At 35.9% G+C, this 20,043-nt stretch overlaps 1 protein-coding gene across 1 annotated transcript in view; it reads right to left on the bottom strand.

Moving 5' to 3' along the window:
- LOC107290872 (A-kinase anchor protein 7) overlaps positions 1–20,043 on the bottom strand; it is a 65,423-nt gene that overhangs the window by 9,284 nt on the left and 36,096 nt on the right. Inside the window, exon 7 of the mRNA XM_015819809.2 lies at positions 14,861–15,008. Coding sequence (XP_015675295.2) covers positions 14,861–15,008 — 148 coding nt within the window. The remainder of the gene's footprint in view (positions 1–14,860; positions 15,009–20,043) is intronic.

Below are 20,043 nucleotides of genomic sequence, written 5' to 3'. Positions count from 1 at the left end.
AGAGGCACGATTGAAAGCATTTTAACAAACTGCATCACTATCTGGTTTGGTGGCAGCAGTGCCTCAGATAGAAAGTCCATACAGAGAACGATAAGGACAGCCAAGAAGATCATAGGAAACTCACTCCCTGGTATTCAGGCTGCTTCTTCTAAGCGCTATGTGCTTAGAACTCAAAGCATTGTTAGAGACCCCACACACCCACTGTAAGGTCTGTTTTTGTTGCTCCCCTCTGGGAGGAGGTTTTGAAGTATTTCTAACAGGACTATCCATTCTGTAATAGCTATGCCATCTGTCTGGTAAACTCGCAAGATTAGTTTCTCTCGCCATGCACATGTATACATAACCCGAACTAAACTGTTGTTTCTCTGTGTCATATAAAATATGTGGGTATATGCATAATTCTGTATTTATTTATTTATTTATTTATTTTTGTCATATTTATGTAGTGTATATTGGAGGTGGTGACCCTTTGAGAGCTGTATGCAACGAAATTTCATTTTAATGTATGCCAATTAGTATACATTCACAAGTTAGTATTCTATTCTAAAAAAACCCTCTAGCATTCTCCTTATGAATTACATTAAACAATTGTAAGGTAATTGCTAAAGTCATAATCCAATGGGCATAATGTGATGGTACAACTGATACTTGGTTCTCTTAATCTTTAACAGTGAAGGAAATTCGAAGAAATAAAATCACTGCTTACAGGATAATAGGTATGTAATAAACCTCTAACCTATTCTTTCTGTGTCTTTACCAACCACTATCCACTTGCTAGAAGAATTTCTTCTTTGCAGTATCATCCACAAACAAAAACAGAGGAGTATTATTTTTAAATATTGAATCACAACTGTTCTATAAAACAATGTGAACAGAACACCCTGTCCTGAGAACACTGAGAATTGTTCCAAGATCATTTGGTATCTTATCAGGGACAGAAGTCAGAAGGTTCTTTCATAAAAATACTAGTGTGATACTTTTCAGGCAAATATTATATGGTACTTATAAATTATTCTGATATTGCAATATGGACTATAAAACTCTATCATGCATATGAACAGCTTCATCTACATTTTGTAATAAAGCCTGCTTAAGCAAAAACTGTCAGCCTGTCAAATCACATGTGGAAAAAAAAAGCACATGACCCATATTCTAAAGAACAAATGAATTAAACATGACTACTTAACACACATCTACAGGGCATAAGTAAAAGCCTGTCATTAAAGCAAAAGAAAATACGTCTGGTGGGAACTACTTACATTTTACTCTTTTTCAGGGGACTAAGGCCCTATTTCTAGAAGTGTATTTTTTTGTTTCATTTCACAACTGTGTAGTGAAGATAAGTATTAACAAATAGCTGATTTCTAAGAATATCAAATGAGATATGTCCAAATAATTTCAGCATGAAGAAAAATATGTGTTTAAAATTCTCACACTGAATTTAATAAAACTTTACTATGAACTTTGTCAGTGCTGCAAAATGATGGAATATACAATCAGGTTTCGATAAATCTGCTCATTTTAATTTCACTGTTTTAGTACAACATTGTATTCTATAGTTAACCTTCATTCTATATCTATATTTATTTACAATTTTACAAAATCTGCATAAAAATTCATAAGCATACTTTTTCTCAAATGCATACTTCCTGAATAAAATGATAGTTTGTCCATCATCTTTCAAAGTATACCGTTTTGTATATTTTATTTGCTAAAGTACACAAATTTATACTCAGTTTTGATTAAAGAACAGCATCACAGAACTCAGAAAGATCAAAAACATATAACTGCATTTCTGCATACAAATTTATTGAAGAAATACTATTTAGAAATGTTATGCTTTATTTTATTTTTTAATTATTATTTAATTATTGATTTTTTTACAAAAACAATCCCAGTGCTTAGCAAACAGTGTGTTGTCTGGGTTCATATATTTAAAAACAATCAATAATAATTAATTTCTATAATTAATCAATATGTTAGTCAACTTCTTCCAGTAATATTCTCATTTTGTCTGCATTAAACAAATATAATTCTTAATATTTTCGATACATACAAGTTTGACTATAAACATTTTTCTAGTAATTGTACAACTAACAATAACATCAACATATAACATCTTTTTTAATCAGCTTATATTTCAATTGTATTTATGAAAATCATCTTATTAAATCATTATGTGTTCTGTTTTCAAGATTCTTATTTAAGCTTAATTTCCCCACTGTATTCAAGCCACTCTTATCAGTCATAATTTTCTCAAAATTAATTACTTTTAAATGTCCAAACTTTTCATTCACATACACAATCCCAATATTTTTACATTTCATGTATTATAAAAAGTATTACCGGTATACTACTTATATTTCTTATCCCTCTTACTATAGGGCCTCTTTATATCTAAGCTTTATCTATTCTTTTAACCATATTCAAACAAGTGTTTAATCATATAGTACTTCATCTGATAAGTTGGATCAAGTCGCTTAAATCTGACTCTAGCCTTCTTCTTTTGCCAGGTTGCTTTCCAATTCAGTATGTTCAGCTTGCCAGGGGATTTTTTCTGTATTTTTGTAGATGTTGTTCGGGATAAAAAAGACAAATTAACTAGGATGTTCATTTTTGTCTCCCAAACTTTAATGATTTTCCTGAAAGCTCTTTAATCCATTTTGTTAGATCTTCTTTCTTGTCCTCAAGTTTGTTTTGAAGTCCTGGAAGATAAACATCTTTTTTATTTCCTTTGTTGTAGTAAAATCTTGCAGTTTTTCTTTTGTTTGAATTAAGTTGTAGTTCTCTTCATTTGTAGCTTCCATATTTAAATCACTTTCCTCTAGTTTGTGTTCTATTATCTGATTTGTTTGTTCATTCTTTATCGCTATTTTCTGAGGTTTTTTAATTGCAAGTTTAAGTTAGAGATATGTTTATTTATGTCATCAAAGTTGTTTTTAATCTCCTCATGATTTGAAACAATTATCATTTGAATCTGTCGCAGCATTGCATACATTTTCTCCTGAAATGTGTTTGCTTTGTCTTGAGTCATTGCTCCTGCAGATCTCTGATGTTCCAAGCTGAGGTCTTCAGGAGGGAATATTAGGTGTGGTTTCCTGTCACTTTTAGATAGATGTACAACATCCATTTTGTCTCCCCCCTCCAGATAGTTTTTCACCGGTACCATAATCTCTTTGATTAGCTTTGTCAAACCAGCCACTTAAAATCCAAACAACCAAATCTTATGTAGTTCTTATCTTTATATATGGTTTTTTTTAGTCCAATACATTTCCAATTATCAAAGCACCGCTGAAAGCAGTATTTTGTAACAATTCTTCTATTCAGGGGTCTTACAATTATCAGCCAGCTAAGATTTCAGTCCATAATGTTTAACCACCTAAAAGCTTTCCAGTAACTTCTCCCCTCTAGAATATTAGCCAAAAGTCAAGGTTTTTCTTTTTCTGCAGATAGTTTCTAAACAAATATAGTTTTCACTCTGTAGTATATTTTCTTTCCTTTGTTCTCAGCTGTTTTCTGTTTATTTAGAAGTCACTGAAGTTCAAAGGAACAAATTATTGTCTATTTCTGGGCATCTTGCCAATTTCAAATCAATGCAGCTATAGTTTTATGCTCTAATTCTCCACTAGATGCAGGAGCTATTCATTTTCCAACTTTTAAAGTGGATAATTATTTTCTTATAATTTCATCAATATTGTTTCAGATGTGAAATTTTAACAGTTTTCATGGTTTTCAGATTTATCCAGACTGTAATATTATTCACCTCATTTCACTATATTTCTGTTCCCCATAAAAATGTAATTCGCCGCTTCCGTCTATGGGAGGGTGGGGGTGTAGTCCCCTCCTCATTTTCGGAGGACTTTTGCTTCTTGGGGATCTTTTCCAGAGAATCAAATACAAAATAGGAGAGAGAAGATTGAATTTCTCACCCAGTTCCAAGCACGCTGTTCACCGTTGTTCTGGTTAGTGCCTTTGGACTTCAGCTGCCGGTAGCTTGGGCTGGTCACCAAGGTGTGGCCAACCTTTCTCCTGTCGGGTTTTGGAGAGCTTCCCCTGGATCGAGTGGATCGGCCACCATCATTCCGCGATCATCGGGGTGCCCCTCCTTCTTCATCACCTCTCCAGGGTGACTTTAGACCCATTTTAGGGTCCCCAGGCAGGGTGAAACCAGCCGAGGGGTGCAGAGCTCTGCGATCCCACGGCCGCATCGCTACGATGCAAGATCGGAAGTCCTAGAAATGTTACGCTTCAAAAGACCAGCCAAACACATCACATTGGTTTCCTAAACTCACTAAGCGAGTTTAAGCAAGACATTCTGTCTCCAATGCGGTTCCCAATCTGCATCTTGAAGACAAGCTATGGCTCCCACAATGCTCTAGAGACCCTTCTGAATAGCATCCTTGAAATCATTTTAATGTAGTATTTTCTTTTTGTCTTAAGTTTATTTGTTCTTGTTCCTAGATATCAATCATAAAATAAAATTAAAATTTATGGCTACCTTTTCTGTTATCATCTTATTTTTGTACTGCAGATTTGGCAAAAGAAGGGCCAAGTGAAAAAAAAACTCATTCTATATGTAAATAGTTGAATGCTAATTCACTCTCAAAAACAAACAAACAAATAAAGAAAAAGATGAAAGTTTAGAGCCAGAAAGATGAAGGAACCAAGATACTTTTTTGCTGTTGTTGTTCAGATTCATATGGAATGTGAAGACCATTGTGGTTACACTATTCTGGACCTGAACTAGCTGCTATGAACATTAACATTTTTTCCAGTTCTGTGATTTTCTACATTAACCAAGATTTCGTTGCTTTATAGATACCACTGATTCTCATAAAGTGTGCACAACCTATTAAGAGTTCAAAATTCCTGTTAGGAATGTTCATTTCCTTATGTATTTAGTTCATGAAAACTACAGAGACATTTTAAAAAAGAAACCATCCATTTGTATAGTATTTTTACATGAACACAAATGTACATCACCAATTCTTTTAACAAAAAAAGATAGATGTGTAATTTTAAAAAATGTCTTAATCTTCATACATGCAGATGTGTGTATATCCTTACGTAGAGGAAAAGAATGACCTCCTTTTCTCACTCCATTAAATTATTAGTTGTTAAATAATGATTTTCTGAATAAACCAAGATGGCTGACTTCATGCTATAACCTGAGCCATAATCCATAGCTTATATATCACAGTGATTTTGTTCAGATACTTCACTAAGATAAAGCCAAACAATATATAATACTAACAGTATAAGATATCAACCCAATGGAGAACTCTCTTTTATAGTCTTCTGTTAATTATGGTAATTGGGATCAGAATTTCCACTGATAGGTGATGTGGACCTAACATAGCAATGTGGACATAACATAGCAATGTGGACCTTATTGCTATCATTAAATGAGGTACATGGGTTATTAACTGAGAATCTCCACAACTTTCTGTTGACTTTCAATAACTAAAGTCAGTGTGGTAGCCAGCAGGAAGTTGCAAGTCCCAGGTGGTTTGCAAACAGGCTGGCAGACAGGTAACTGACTGCTACATAGGAAGGGTGCACAGAGATGTGTGAGGGGCAGGGGGGCACAAGCACAGCAGGGCTTGGGATGGCTGCTGCAGGTTGCAAGAATGCACAAGGGATGGGGAATGCCATAAGTGTCACAGGGCTTGAAGTTGCTGTTGCAAGGTGCAAATGGGACGAGTACAGCAGGAGCACAGTGGCGCCTGGGTGGCTGCTGCTAGATGTGGGGAACTTACCAGAACAATTTTCGACTTTCCTTACTGGCCTCCCCATTCACTTTGCTTGTGGGAAGCTGGCAGGGAAGGCTGCAAATAGCAGTCATGTGACTGTGGAATGCTGTAAACATTGTTAAATGCAAATGGTTGCCAAGCGCTCAGATTATGATCATGAGACTGGCCAGTTGCTGGGATAAGTGGAACTTCAAAGACCAGCCATAGGTTCTACTCATTTAGCACCATTGTAACTTTGAATGGTTGCTAAAGGACTGGTAATGAATCGAGGACTAGTTATATATTTCAACATGGTAGGCATATCTATAACACAAAAATTTAAAAACTCCATTAGAGAGATTACAATATATTTATTTCAGATTCAGAACTGGAGTTCCCTGACTTTCTTAAGAGTAAATTTAGTCTTGGGAACTCTTCAGACAGCAGAAGGCCATCACGAAGATTTCTTTGTAAAAAGTTCAGTTTTCATGAAATTACTTGGTATTCCTGAAAAACTCCTTTGCCTCCTGTGCACAATGCACAAAGAACTATATGATAGTAAAAGTCACAATGCCTGAATTGTTACAAATGCCAAATCATCAATATAGGGCTCTAGCCAGGAGTGTACAGGGTTAACAGCATTAAAACAGCAGGCAAAACTGACAACTGAAGCCTTGCCTCTACTAACATTAGGTGGGGGGAGCAATTAGATTACTCCAACAGCGTCCACCATTTTGAATCAGCTAACACTGCCAGTGGCTATCCCAAATGGTACTATGTTCTATAACAAAGAATTTGATTCCTTGAACTATAAAGCAGATTTATTTATTTATTTGTATCCCACCTTTATTATTATTTTTAGAATTAACTCAAGACAGTGAACATATCCAACACACCATTCTTCTCCTATTTTCCCAACAACCCTGTAAAATGGGCTAAGAATGACTTGCCTCAAGGTCATGGCTAAAGCGAGACTAAAACTCACAGTCTCTTGCTTTCTACCTGGTTGCTCTAACCACTGGATAAAACTGGCTCTGAGATCTTAAAACAATACTTTAATGTCCATTTAAAAAATCAGGCCAAAGAAATCCATCTTATTTGAAAACTCCTTCTGCCATTTCTCCAGAGTCTACTGACAGAAGTGAGTTAAACCTCCTTATTATGGTTTCTCAACAATGTAAACTATCTTTCTCAAAGATTTTAACTGTATTGAATAATATATTTTGGAGATGAATCAAAAGCAGAAAGAGGCCCCAAATCTTCTCATTTTTCACTGTAGGATGGCACTTTCTAATATTAACCTTTATTCCAAATAAAAGCAATTTACCTCAGCAAACTATGACCAATAAATCTATTTATAACTCTTTATAGGTTCCTCAACAATAACACAGCAATCCTAAAATATTTTCAGAATTGGGCCAGAGTGCTTGAACAAATCAAAACAGATATTTTTAGAGCATTAGCTCACAGCTTGAATGATATACCAATGCTGCCAAAACAAAATCTTTTATGGAGACATTAGCTAAAGCAGGCAAACTTCAAAGAAAGCTTTATCTTAATACTTTGAGATAAGATCATTCCATGGTGGCACATCATCATTAATCTTTTGTAAGTTTTAACCAAATACCCTAACATGTTTTAATAGATTAGCCTAGTTGCCATTTATTTATTCTGAGAATTAAGCTTTTAATTCCTCCATCATTCAGTTCTTCCCATTTTCAAACTACAGTATTAAATATACAAACCCATGATTTACAAGACATTATTTTAAATAAAAGATACGATATCTGAATGAGTAATCTGTTCCCTGTAAATGGAGTTTTAAACTAAGTATTTACTTTATATTAAAAACCAAAGGGGGAAACGTCTAATCAAATGAAAATTAAATTATTTGCTGACTCTGAAGTGTACTGCTAAAATCATGTTTTTTTCAAGTTGTACTACTACATCAATATAAAATTGATACATAACACTGAATAATAAATTATTTTACTATTTAGTGACATCTTAGGGTTTGAATTATTATAGAGCCAATAAATTTGCAAGATGTAGTTAATATTATCAATTATCTCAAAGCACAGCTAAAACTAATTAATTGGTTATTGCCTACGGTCCTTTCTATCACTAAATTCACAATATGCATCATATTATTTGGTAAGTATGCTTGCTGTGCATATAGATAAAATTGGAGTTCTTAACATCTAATTTCTTAACAGAAATATTTTTATTTTTAATTTCAGATAATTATGAGACCACTGCATAAAACATTTGGTTTTGTGTTCTTCTGCATTTTTTTCAAAACCTTACTGCAATCTTCTGGTTTACAATATAAAAGACCTTTGATCTAAAATGTATTAGCAGTTGCTAGTTACACAATCACAGTATACATACTGGACCTAAAGAGATCCCAAGATTCAGTATTGTAATTTAAAACATTCTAGTAAAAAGAAGACCCCTATACTGCAAATTCCGCTTTTGGTTATTCTCAACCTCAGGTTTTTTCAACCATATTAAAGTGTTGATTACTTGAGGGACCACCACCTGTCTCCCATAACATCTGCCCAGTCAATTCAATTCTGCATTCTTTCATATGTTTTAGTTTGCACAGATGGCTTATCGTAGGAGGCACATTTGTTCTGATATTTTGGTTAAAAATCTGAGATTGACTTATATGTGGATAGGCTTATATGTGAGTATACTGTATACATGATATATGGTTACTTTAGAGAAGTTTTGTCATATGTCTTCACAGATAAGCCAATCCATGAATAAAATGAACCCAATTTGAGGGGTATATTTTGCCACCTAAAATTCTTGGCTTTTCTGCAAACTTACATAATACACAGTACCTGAAATGTAGATAAATGCAAGTTTTTTTAAAAAAAGAAATAGTTGTGTGATTAGTCACAGGTACAGAGTGGTTTATATTAGTAGGAAGAAATAGCTTTGAAAACAAAAGGCATGGTTATTTCCTGCAAACCTTTTTTTCCTATTATGGATGAAATAAAATTGTAGTCTTGCAGGAATACTGAGTAACCAAAAAGAATTAACAGCCAAATACTTGTAAATGGAATTTCATCTCCCAAATACCCCATGAAGCAGCAAACAAGACAAGATTGTCTCCTAAAAATAAAGCCTCTAATAAAAGAAGGTACCACAAAATAATAGAATGTCAAGAATCAAATTAACAAAAATCAGTCCAAAAATTCTAGAAAACAGAGAACACAAAGGAAATGTAAACATGGATTTTCCTTTGAGTCTGCTTTTTTTAAAAAATTAAATATTACTAAACCCTAAATACCCATAAAATATACTGAATTGGCATTTTTAAATGATAACAGCTGCTAGGATTCTCTGTGTCTCTCATTAGAAATTGTGAACAATTTCTTTTATAGAAGAATGGTAAGTTATGGAAGTTTATCTCAATACCAAACTTGATACATGAGAAACATATCTGATATAGAGTCCAAATAGGAAACTATTTTGAGTCTAAAATCTTATAACAGGCTCATACCACATTCAAAATTTAGGTTATCCTTAACATAAGGCTAGTAAGACTTAATTATATTATGGTTTGCTAAATTTGCCAAATTTCCTATATCAGTCATAAATTACAGCAATTTCTTAAGACTATAACATATAGTTTAAATATTACTGTCAACGCTGCTAACATTGGATGATTTTGCTTTGACAACAGTTGGAGATGCAACCATTTTCTTCTTATGTTTTACTTTTAGAGCTAGAGTTAGATCAGTGATGGCGAACCTTTTAGAGACCAAGTGCCCAAACTGCAACCCAAAACCCACTTATGTATCGTTGGATGCCGGGTGGGCGTGATCCATTGGGTGGGTGTGGCCAATTAGCTGGGTGTGACCAATTGGGTGGGTAACGGCAGACTGGGTGGGACTAAAAAGTTCAATCAATCAATTCCAACTTTGCGAGATCATTTTTTCCCCCGCAAGAAGTTGAAATTGATTCATTGATTGAACCTCTTTTTTTTGCACATGGCGGCGGAGACTAAAGCGAAAAGGTTTTATAAAACCCAGCTGCAGGACTAGGACTGGTGTTACAGCGCGCATGCCCACAGAGAGGGCTCTGCGTGCCACCTGTGGCATGCATGCCATAAGTTCACCACCACGGAGTTAGATGATGCTGGGGGGAGGAATGTGCATGAGAGTTCAGCTAGACATAACAATACTGGATCTAGTGTGTGACCCAAGGTTATTGAAATAAGAGATGATAAGAATTGGCGGGCTGGAGGGCTGGAGGGAAAGCCTGCATTTCAAACTAATTGGAGAATGTGATTTATGACTGTTAATTGGAGGAGGGTATTGTGCTTTGATACTATGTGCTCAGGGGATGGGAATCCAGTTTTTGGCTTTGACTGTTAGTGCCGATGCTATGCTTCTCAAATAAAGATTCTTTAAGATAAACAATGCCTCGAAGTTCTTTGAAGAGTTTCATCTGTCGGAACCATGACAGTTACAGTTAACAGTTATTAGTTACTGCATAATCCAATGTTAATATTGACTTTAGTATTAATTAAACTTTCAATGGGGCGTGATAGCTCAACAGTTAAAGACTCTGAGCTTAACAGCTGGAGAACTGACAGCCCAAGTTCAAGATCTAAGTTCTGCACAACAGGATGAGCTCCCATTACTTGTCTCAGCTCCTGCACAACTAGCAGTTGCAAATGCAAGTAGATTAATAGGTACAATTTCAGTGGGAAGGTAACAATGTTCCATGTGCCTTTGGTTATAGTCATGCTGGTCACATGACCAAGGAAATTGTCTTCAGACAATGCTGGCTTCCTCAGCCAAGAAACGGAGATAAGCACTGAGCTCTAGAGTTGGACATGACTGACAGGGAAACCTTTACTTTTAAAGTTTCAATTACTATAGTATTGCAGTATGCATATGTATTTAAATATATTTTGGAAACCTCTTAGCTAATTTTCTGATGTTTATAAACCTTCCATTTTATCTACTTTGATTTTTTTTTTACTGTGCCTTTAAAATTAATACATTAATAAATCAGAGAAAGCAGGGGAGAATGTTTCCAAAATGGGCTTAACATCATTTCATCTGTAAAACACAATCTTGGTGTTAGAGTGGAACACGAAGTGCTTAAGGTAGCTGGAATAGGTGTTTCAGGTATACAATGAAATCTTGATTTAAGGCAGGGGTAGGCAACCTTGGCTTTTTTATGACTCGTGGACTTCAACTCCCAGAATTCCTGAGCCAGCATGGCTGGCTCAGGAATTCTGGGAGTTGAAGTCCACGAGTCATAAAAGAGCCAAGGTTGCCTACCCTGGGGATCACATTTTGATGGGTCCGCATCAGCTTACTATACTTGGTAATCTGTCTGTGTAACATGGTCAACCCTTTTAAGATTCCCCACTTTTGGGTGCTGCTGAAGAATTTCCAAGCACTTTGTCAAGACCTTTGACTGAGAATAAATGCATTTCATACTTTCTGAAGCTGGATCCAGCAAATTAAGTTTGTCCATCGAACTAGAGCCTATAGATTTCCTCTGCAAAAAGGTTTTAAATTTTGTACCTAACTAGTTTCTCTTTTCCTTTCATTCTCCCTGTTCCTCTTTGACATTCCCATTTGCTCAGTACAAGGCTGAAGTTACAAGGAACCGGCTCTATTTCTGTACAAATCTTAGCTCTGAAGTTTAAAGGAAGAGGATCAAATAAAAGGCCAATTCAATGTTGTTTCTCTCTGTGATATAAGAACATCTGCCCCTTGCAAGCTGGGTAAACCACCTTTTGACAGTGAAAGAGTCAGCTATGCTCCCCTATGAGAATGCAAAAAAAAAATAAATCTTTAGAAACAAAGATTTAGTGCTCTGGAAAAATGCTGACCTATTTTTTAAAGCATGGATTTAGGTTTTTTTTTAAAGCAATACTGTTATATATATAGAAACTGGAAAAGAAAGACAAATTCTGCCGTATGTATATTGCGAACTGATATGACCAGGTGTGTGACCGGTTTCTGGAATTGAGTATGTCTAGTCTAAGGAAGAGAAGGACGAGGGGGGACATGATCGCAGTGTTCCAATATCTCAGGGGCTGCCACAAAGAAGAGGGAGTCAAGCTATTCTCCAAAGCGCCTGAAGGCAGGACAAGAAGCAACGGGTGGAAACTAATCAAGGAGAGAAGCAACCTAGAACTAAGGAGAAACTTCCTGATAGTTAGAACAATTAACCAGTAGAACAACCTGCCTCTAGAAGTGGTGAATGCTCCAACACTGGAAGTTTTTAAGAAGAGATTGGACAGCCATTTGTCTGAAATAATATAGGGTAGTGATGGCAAACCCTTTAGAGACTGAGTGCCCAAACTGCAACCCAACCCCACTTATGTATTGTCGGGTGCCAGTTGGGTGTGGCCCATTGTGTGGGTGTGGGCAATTTTGTGGCCGTGGCCCATTGGGTGGGCGTGTCTTCCGTGGTAACGGCAGACTGCGTGGGACTAAAAAGTTCAATCAATCAATTCCAACTTTGCGAGATCTTTTTTTCCCACGAGAAGTTGAAATTGATTGATTGAACCTTTTTTTTTGCATCTGGTAGCGGAGGCCTAAAGCAAATAGGGTTTATAAAAACCAGCTGAAGTCCTAGCACTGGGGCGACAGTGCACGTGCCCAGAGAGGGCTCTGCGTGCCACCACAGGTATAGGGTTTCCTGCCTGAGCAAGGGGTTGGGCTAGATGACCTCTAAGGTCCCTTCCAACTTTATTATTATTATTATTATTACTACTACTACTACTACTATTACTACTACTACAGCTTTTCTGCTGTTTCTGCTGAAAAGTTTTACATGGATTTGATTTTTACTATTTTATTTCTTTTATGTTTCTCAGGACTCTTGCAAGAATGCTATTGCCTTGACAAAACAATGCTCTTGGCCATAGCTCTTTGTGTAATGCACCATGGTTACTTCTTATCCTCACTGTAGAGTAGAACGGCACCTTTTAGCCCATTCTGTTTGTTCCAGCTTTGGAGGTTTTCCATATTAAGAGTGATGACAGTTCTTATAGGCAGGCCACTCACAATTGCATGATTCCAGAAATCTCCTCTGGTACACGTGTTTTCCATAGCTCTTCCCTGGATTCTTCCAGTCATGAAATCAACTGGATCCCTTGGTCACTCATTGCCAGTACAGCCACTTTCCTGCAGTGCTCTTTGGAGATGGTGTTTGTTTATAATAAATAATTCCCATCTATTTTACTTGACATCCCTTTTAGGAGCCTGCCTTTTGTTAATTGAGCAATTTGACAGGTAGCTAAACTTTTTATTGTAAGCCTTCACACAAACTTTCCCACTCTATACTAGGGACAGTGATTGGTAGATGTTTTTCTACCAGCAAGAGTTGCTTTCTGGAAGGGGAAAGCAAAGCAAAAGGAATCTATCAGTCCCTTTCTTTATGTGGCCTGCAGTAAATAAATAATAGCACCATTTGCTGACATTGTTACTGTAGTAGAATAGGATTCTACAGAATAGAAGAGGCTATTCTTTTGCTGGCTCAAGGACAGGTGCATAACACTGTGAGAAGCTGTGAGAAACAGCCCTATTTCTATTTCATTTCCATCAACTTGGTGACGGTAGAAGCAGATAAGCGATTCCAAATATATCTTTTAGCTTTCCCACTCTAAAGCATGACAGAGAAAGCAATTTTAATGTGCAACTAAAGATCTAATTTATCAGTCTGTGAAGTAGGCAGTTTTTCAAAATGAAAACACTACCTTGATAACTGGGTATTGGAACTGTCAGTCAAAGAATGATTACATTTCTATTTAAATTCTAGAGGGAAGTGAGGTGAAGAAAGAGGGATTTGGTGGACACGTAGGTAGGACAGGTCTGAGAAGTCTGTAGCCTCAACCCAAGGAAAGTCTCCTATTATTACTGTGAACAGATAAAAGTGAAATACTTGACGTATTCTTAAGAAGGGCATTTTCTAGAGCAGGGGTGTCAAACTGCCAACCCGCGGACTGGTTGCATCATACAGCTCCGGCAATGCAAAACAAGTCACGATACGTCACGACATGTCATGTGACGCGGCGAGCTTGACACCCGTGTTCTAGAGCAAGATTTGAATTGTTGGATTCCATGGCTAAATATCAGTGCTTCTATCACCTGCCATATCATGAGAAATGCCTCAGTTATTGAAGATATTCTCATGGTTTTTTTTTACTGTCAACAGTATGTATCTCTTAGATTTACATATTTAACATCCCTCCTTGGAAAGACGGCCCACAGGGATCTGAATTGCAGATTGTCCTACTTCCACCTGGGCTTTAAGCTACACATTGCAAGCAGAACTGCTAAGTTTATAGTTAAGGCAGCTAAGCCATTATATTGAACAGATCATGGTATCCTGTAAAGGTAATATATTTATCTGAATGCTGATTCTTTGTATTTACTACATATATATTTTATTACTGTATTTTCTTTGGTATATTTTACCCTAGAATTAAATCTTGTATTTTATTTTATGATATAATCATAAGACTAATCAATTAATAAACTACCACTACCACTGTGAACAGATATTTATTGATATATGTTTTGTAAAACAATTAGGAGTCATCTTGTTATGAAAGTAAAGAGAGGTAAAACTAAATTATAAACTTAAAGGGAATGCTTTTACAAATCTTTTTATAGAAGAATTGTTTTATTGTTTTACTCCAAAGCATGTTACCTTTTATACACACATAAGTATATACAAATACAGATATGGATACATAAGAATGCACACATTACAAGCCTTAAAAAAAATTCCAAATCAGGAAAGTACTTGGTGGTGACAGCAAAACCAATAGATGCTATAATGATCTCCCCAGATTACTGAAATTATGCTTTAGTGCTGAAGCGCCAAAACAAAAAACACAAAAAAATGAGGGCATCTACTGCAATCAAAGTGTGCCACACAGCCACTTTTCTAAAAGCATTGCTTGAATACAGGGCAATGCTACGTAAAAAAAAGCTTCAAAGCCTTATGACAGGCCTAGTGCTTGCATTCTTAATGTTATATTCATTTGCAAAATTCCATAAAGAAATCAGCAGAGGTTTTACACATATATTCTCCATTATTAGATAGCATAGAAAATATTAAATATATTTTCTTACCCACTACAATTGAGGATTCACAATGATAGTAGCCATTAGGTTGCTTTTTTTTCAACATTGAGCAAAGATCTAGACGGTTCATAAGTTCATCTCCAAAATAATGACTTTTGAAATTAGCAAACATGCTTGGATCAATTCTTTTCACTCCCTTGTAATATCAAAGAAAAAGCAGTCAGAAGAAGAGAAAGTGAACATCATACAATGAGTATATATAAAACATTTCATAGAATAACCTAAAAATGTGAATCATTGTGTAGTACTAGTTTAGATCTCATTCAGTTTTAAAATAAAGTTGACTATTTCCTAACTAAAGACCTAATTTAGAAAACTACTGGAGCTGTATGAATATATTAAGCATTACATTTCACTACTATAGCTTAACCAATAAGATTAGCATCTTCTTATAGTAGCCTTCTGCCTGTCAAAGAAAAAGATCAACATTGTAGACTGAAACTTGCTATCGATTGCAAATACAATCTCTCATCATGAATATATACTCTGTTCATTAGTACAATTCTTTTAATTGTTAAACAATATAATTAGCAACTATGGTTAACACGAGACTCATAGCTGATCTCTGGAAGCTCCAGGCTTTGCTGTTATATTCCCAGCTGTTCCTGGCAGTTCAGCTCTATCATTCAGACAATGGCAAGAGTGACAAGATGCAGTATGGCTTCATATTGTTTGAACTCTTCCTCTGGGTAGTTGTGCAGATTGAGCTATGCAGGCAGTAAATCCTTAGCTCTCTACCTATATTCTACTGCTCTCTTGTGATGAAGAATCAGTGCCAAAAGATTTGCAAATAAGGATTCCAATCAACTCTCCACCCCTCCAATAAAATAAACAAGAATTGGTGCCCAAGTTTGGGTTACTTTTTCCTAATTCTTTACACCTTTGTGTCATTTTTATGCATTTCTATGATGGAAATTAGCTCAATACTTTTGTTATTTCCTCTGTAATCTGATTTGAGGGTATTTTCTGTAGAACGTACATAGTTTATTTTAATACAAACATGCCAACACACACACACACACACACACACACACACACTTCAGGATGATGAGAGGTGCACCTGCTTGCCCTGCCCACAAAGCACAGAATTTTGAAGCTGGCAAATCTGCCCCTTTACTCTTTTCTCTTCCTCTTCCTTTCCTCAGGACTGTTAATAAAAAATATGGATAACAAAATACTTTTTTATTCTTCTCTTTTATCTCTATTTTCCCCTTTTCTCAATTGTTTCCCTGTGTTTATTTCTGAATAGAAGCCCTTTGAGGTTTTCCAATATGGCATTTTGGATAGGATTCCAAAAATGTATTAAGGATTGCAGAGAATTGTAAACTCAGCTCTTGGCCCCAACTATTTAAAATAGTTATGTCTTTCCAAGACCAAGCAGATGGCTTTCGTAACAGCTATACAATCTTGAGAAAAGGTGTGACTACTTTTACAAATTGCAGGCAGGTGCTGTACTCATGTTCCCATATACTTTATGTAACCGAATCTGAACATAACTTTCACAATCTAGTGCAATTTTTTTAAAAAAACTTAATTATGACAATTACTGTCATTTGTGATAGGAAGGGACTTCTGCTATTCTATGTGAAAGTATCATATAAGTGAACAGAACAACAACCAAGTGCATAACAGTAAATGTTACAATATTAATCTGTCATCTAGTACCTAAAGCAAGTATTGATTTAATAATTTGAAATGATTTCCTACTAAGCGATATAACATGTAGTCTCCTTCAAAATACAGGCATATCATATGTGTAAATTTTATATAATATTTAAAATAGGCAGAAAAAAGAGTTATGATCAGCTTTAAATTTAGTTCACTCAAGGCACAAATGACCAGACTCAAAGTATCAATAATAATAATAATAATAATAATAATAATAATAATAATAATAATAATAATAATAAAGTTGGAAGGGACCTTGGAGGTCATCTAGTCCAACCTCCTGCTCAGGCAGGAAACCCTATACCATTTCGGGGACATTACCTAGTTCTTTAGAAAAGTCTATTAAGTTGTGAAATATGATCGGAAAGAGAAGAGGAGGACAAGGTGCATGAACTCAATTATAACAGCAATGGGTGCAAGAAGAAGAACCAAAAGATCAGGTTAGGGGTATCTATCTATATATGGATGCTAAGAATCAAAACTGACTGAATAGCACAATAATCATCAATCATCCTCATCTTTTTTTGCTTAAAGTTATCTATAAATAACTTGTTATAGCTTTTTTTTCTTCTAGCAATTATTTATTTTGAACAAAATTTCTTGCACAAGAAACAAGCAACACTCTCAAAAAAATAAGAAGACATTAGAGATCTAATAGTAACTACTGTATGATAGATAGTTCTGTTTTGATTAATGCCTGAAATGTGGCTGACATCTAGTGGTGCATCATGTATGCTGCATATGAGCTGCTTCTTGATATCTTATCCCTTGCTCCTTTTAGTTCCATAGCAAGTATTTTTTAATCAATAACTATGGACAGAGGCTACTTTACCATCCGCACTGTCACTACAATACACTGTAATAGCATAATACAATATTTGCATTCCATCAACTGACCAAGGGATTCAAATGAATGAGAAACAGGAGACAAATTAATCCTTCTAACGAGGTGATCCTTTGTGCTCTCTGAACTTGGTTGTTTTCTTGCAGACGTTTCATTACCCAAACTAGGTAACATCATCAGTGCACTGAAATGTCTGCAAGAAAACAACCAAGCTCAGAGAGTACCAAGGACCCCTCATTTCAACCCTGAATTACAAATATTCTCCTTTATTGGGAACTCCTCTAAATATGAAAAGCTGGTCCCTTTTCCTAATTTTAACAAGAGAACTTCCAAAACTGGAAAAAGCAGTCTCATCGTCCTCTATGGATTGAACCTTCCTCATTTTATGTCTAAGACATCTATATGAGCGACCGGTTTCCCACCCTATCTTTCTTTAACTCAGATGTTTCTGTGGAAAAGGAAGACCTTGTGTAAATGCCTTACTCCAAATAAGTTCCCAAGTTCATTCAAAAACTAAATTTCATTCATTTGGGGGAGCAGAAACGTGTAAGTTAGTCCTCTCCTGTCTCCCCTCAAGATGCAGGCAATGAAGCCATCTGAACTGAATTTTATTTTGATGTCGTACCATGCTAAATGCTCCCTTTAGTCATGTTAGTCTCTTCATCCCTTGAGTTGTGTTAGTCTCTTCCACCCATCTCAAAGCATTTTTTTCCGCTAGGTGACAACCCTTCCGCCACCTTTGTTTTGACAATAGCACAGGAGAGTCTGGAGAAAACTGAGGAGATGCAGTCTTGGGGGAGGGGACCCTCTCTGGAATGCTGAAAGTGAGAAAATACAGCAAGTATGAGAGAATTTATTTAGGGAAGAGAAATTATTTAGGGAGGATCTGAGGATTATCTGTGTGTGTGCACGCGTGTGCGTGTATGTGCACAATTGTGCTGTTCACTATTGCTCATGTGCCTTGGGAATGGCAAGCTGGCCTTTTTTTATTGGAAGCAAGGGGGCTAGGGCTGAAGTCAAGGCCTAGGCCTCCATTTCAGGCCCAGTCTGAGTGTTTCTGCCAAAGGCCGCTATTCAGAGTGGCCAACATTGGGGGAGGGGAGTAAAGCATTTCTCTTTTGGCCAGGATGGTGGTAGTGTGATACACCAACAGAGTTAGGCAATCTTACATTTTTCACATGCCAAGCCCAAAAGGTTTGCCATCACTGCCCTAGAGGCACTGTCAAAGGCAAGAAGTTCACTTTTTTTAAGACCAATACCCCTATCATGGAATGTTTCTAAGCAAAGGATCATAAGACTTCAATGGATGACTAGAGGTGATGGGGAAATGCTTTACTTCTATGAGAAAGAATACAAAATAGACAAATTCAGAAAATAAATGTTATATAAAATGGGCTTTGATCGGAAAATATTAGCAAGGTATTTTTGCAACTGTATTGCAACAGCATACATACGAAACATGCTAGTGTATATACCTTTGTGGATACTTGTATGTAAAATAAGGCTATGCATCAATCAGAAATTATTCAAAAAAGATACAGTATACTGAGCACATAAGAATGCAAGCATGGCATCTCAGCAAAGGGGTTTTCATCTTTTCCAAATAATTTTCAAAGCACGCATAAGACTAAAATATAGTACCTGCATATAAATGTAAGAAGAAAAAATAGTATGGATTTAGGAAATATTGATCAAGCCAGGTAACACCATTGGAATAATTAGAAAATACTATAAGTGGAAGTCCACTTTAGAAAGAGGACAGGTGGCAAGAGGACTGGCACAAAACTTCTTAATTCTTACGAGGGATAAAGATAAAGTGAGGGGGAGAATTAGAAGTGTTCTTCATGGAAAATATCTACTTACAATACTGAAAATGGTTTGTAGAGAGATGGGGAATAGATTAATACTGTCATGGTATCTTCACTAGCAGGATACTTATGAGGGAACTGGTTAATGCAGAATCTGAGTACTTTAGGCTTGGGACCAGGAATGCATTGGGGATTTTGTTATGTACTATTCATTGAGTTTATTTTAGATGTCATTTTCAAGTTTTAGAAACATCTGGGCTTATTGTGCTGGGTGACTTCAATATCCACTTTGGAGCTGGTTTGTCTGGGGTAGTTCAGGAGTATAGAGTACCCTGTCATAACAGGGCAGTGGATCAATATAATGCAGCTTCCATGGTTAATTTGATGTTTTGTTCTAATCAGGAGGCTGTTCTGACAGTGGAATTATGGAGTTATGAATAGACTGCTATCTGGTTAAAGTTGGATTAATGGCTACACATCATCTTTGTGGGGACCCTGGATCTATTAAGATGATTTACTCCCAAAAAACTACTGGACAGATGACTTGACATGGTATTTTTTTATTATATGTCCTTCTGATCTTTGTTTGTTATTTCAACCTAGGAAGTTATTCAAGAAGATTTATTCAGTTCTGTAAATTTATTCAGTTCTGTAATATAAATAAACATACTACATTGTTTAAAGGAGTCAATTATTAGATATCTTAAGCACAATGGATCCCTTAGAGATATTTCTCAGGCAGATATTAATTGCTCCAATCTATCTCCAACCTTTTTCAATATTTACATGAAATGTCTGGTGAGGCATCATCAGGAGATACAGAATTGGGTGTTCTCAGTCTGAGAACAACT

Source organism: Protobothrops mucrosquamatus, unplaced genomic scaffold (assembly GCF_001527695.2).
Source record: "Protobothrops mucrosquamatus isolate PMUCROS unplaced genomic scaffold, P.Mucros_1.0 scaffold991, whole genome shotgun sequence".
Lineage (NCBI taxonomy): Eukaryota > Metazoa > Chordata > Lepidosauria > Squamata > Viperidae > Protobothrops > Protobothrops mucrosquamatus.
Note: the sequence above shows the minus strand (reverse complement) of the source record. Positions and strands in the feature narration are given on the sequence as shown.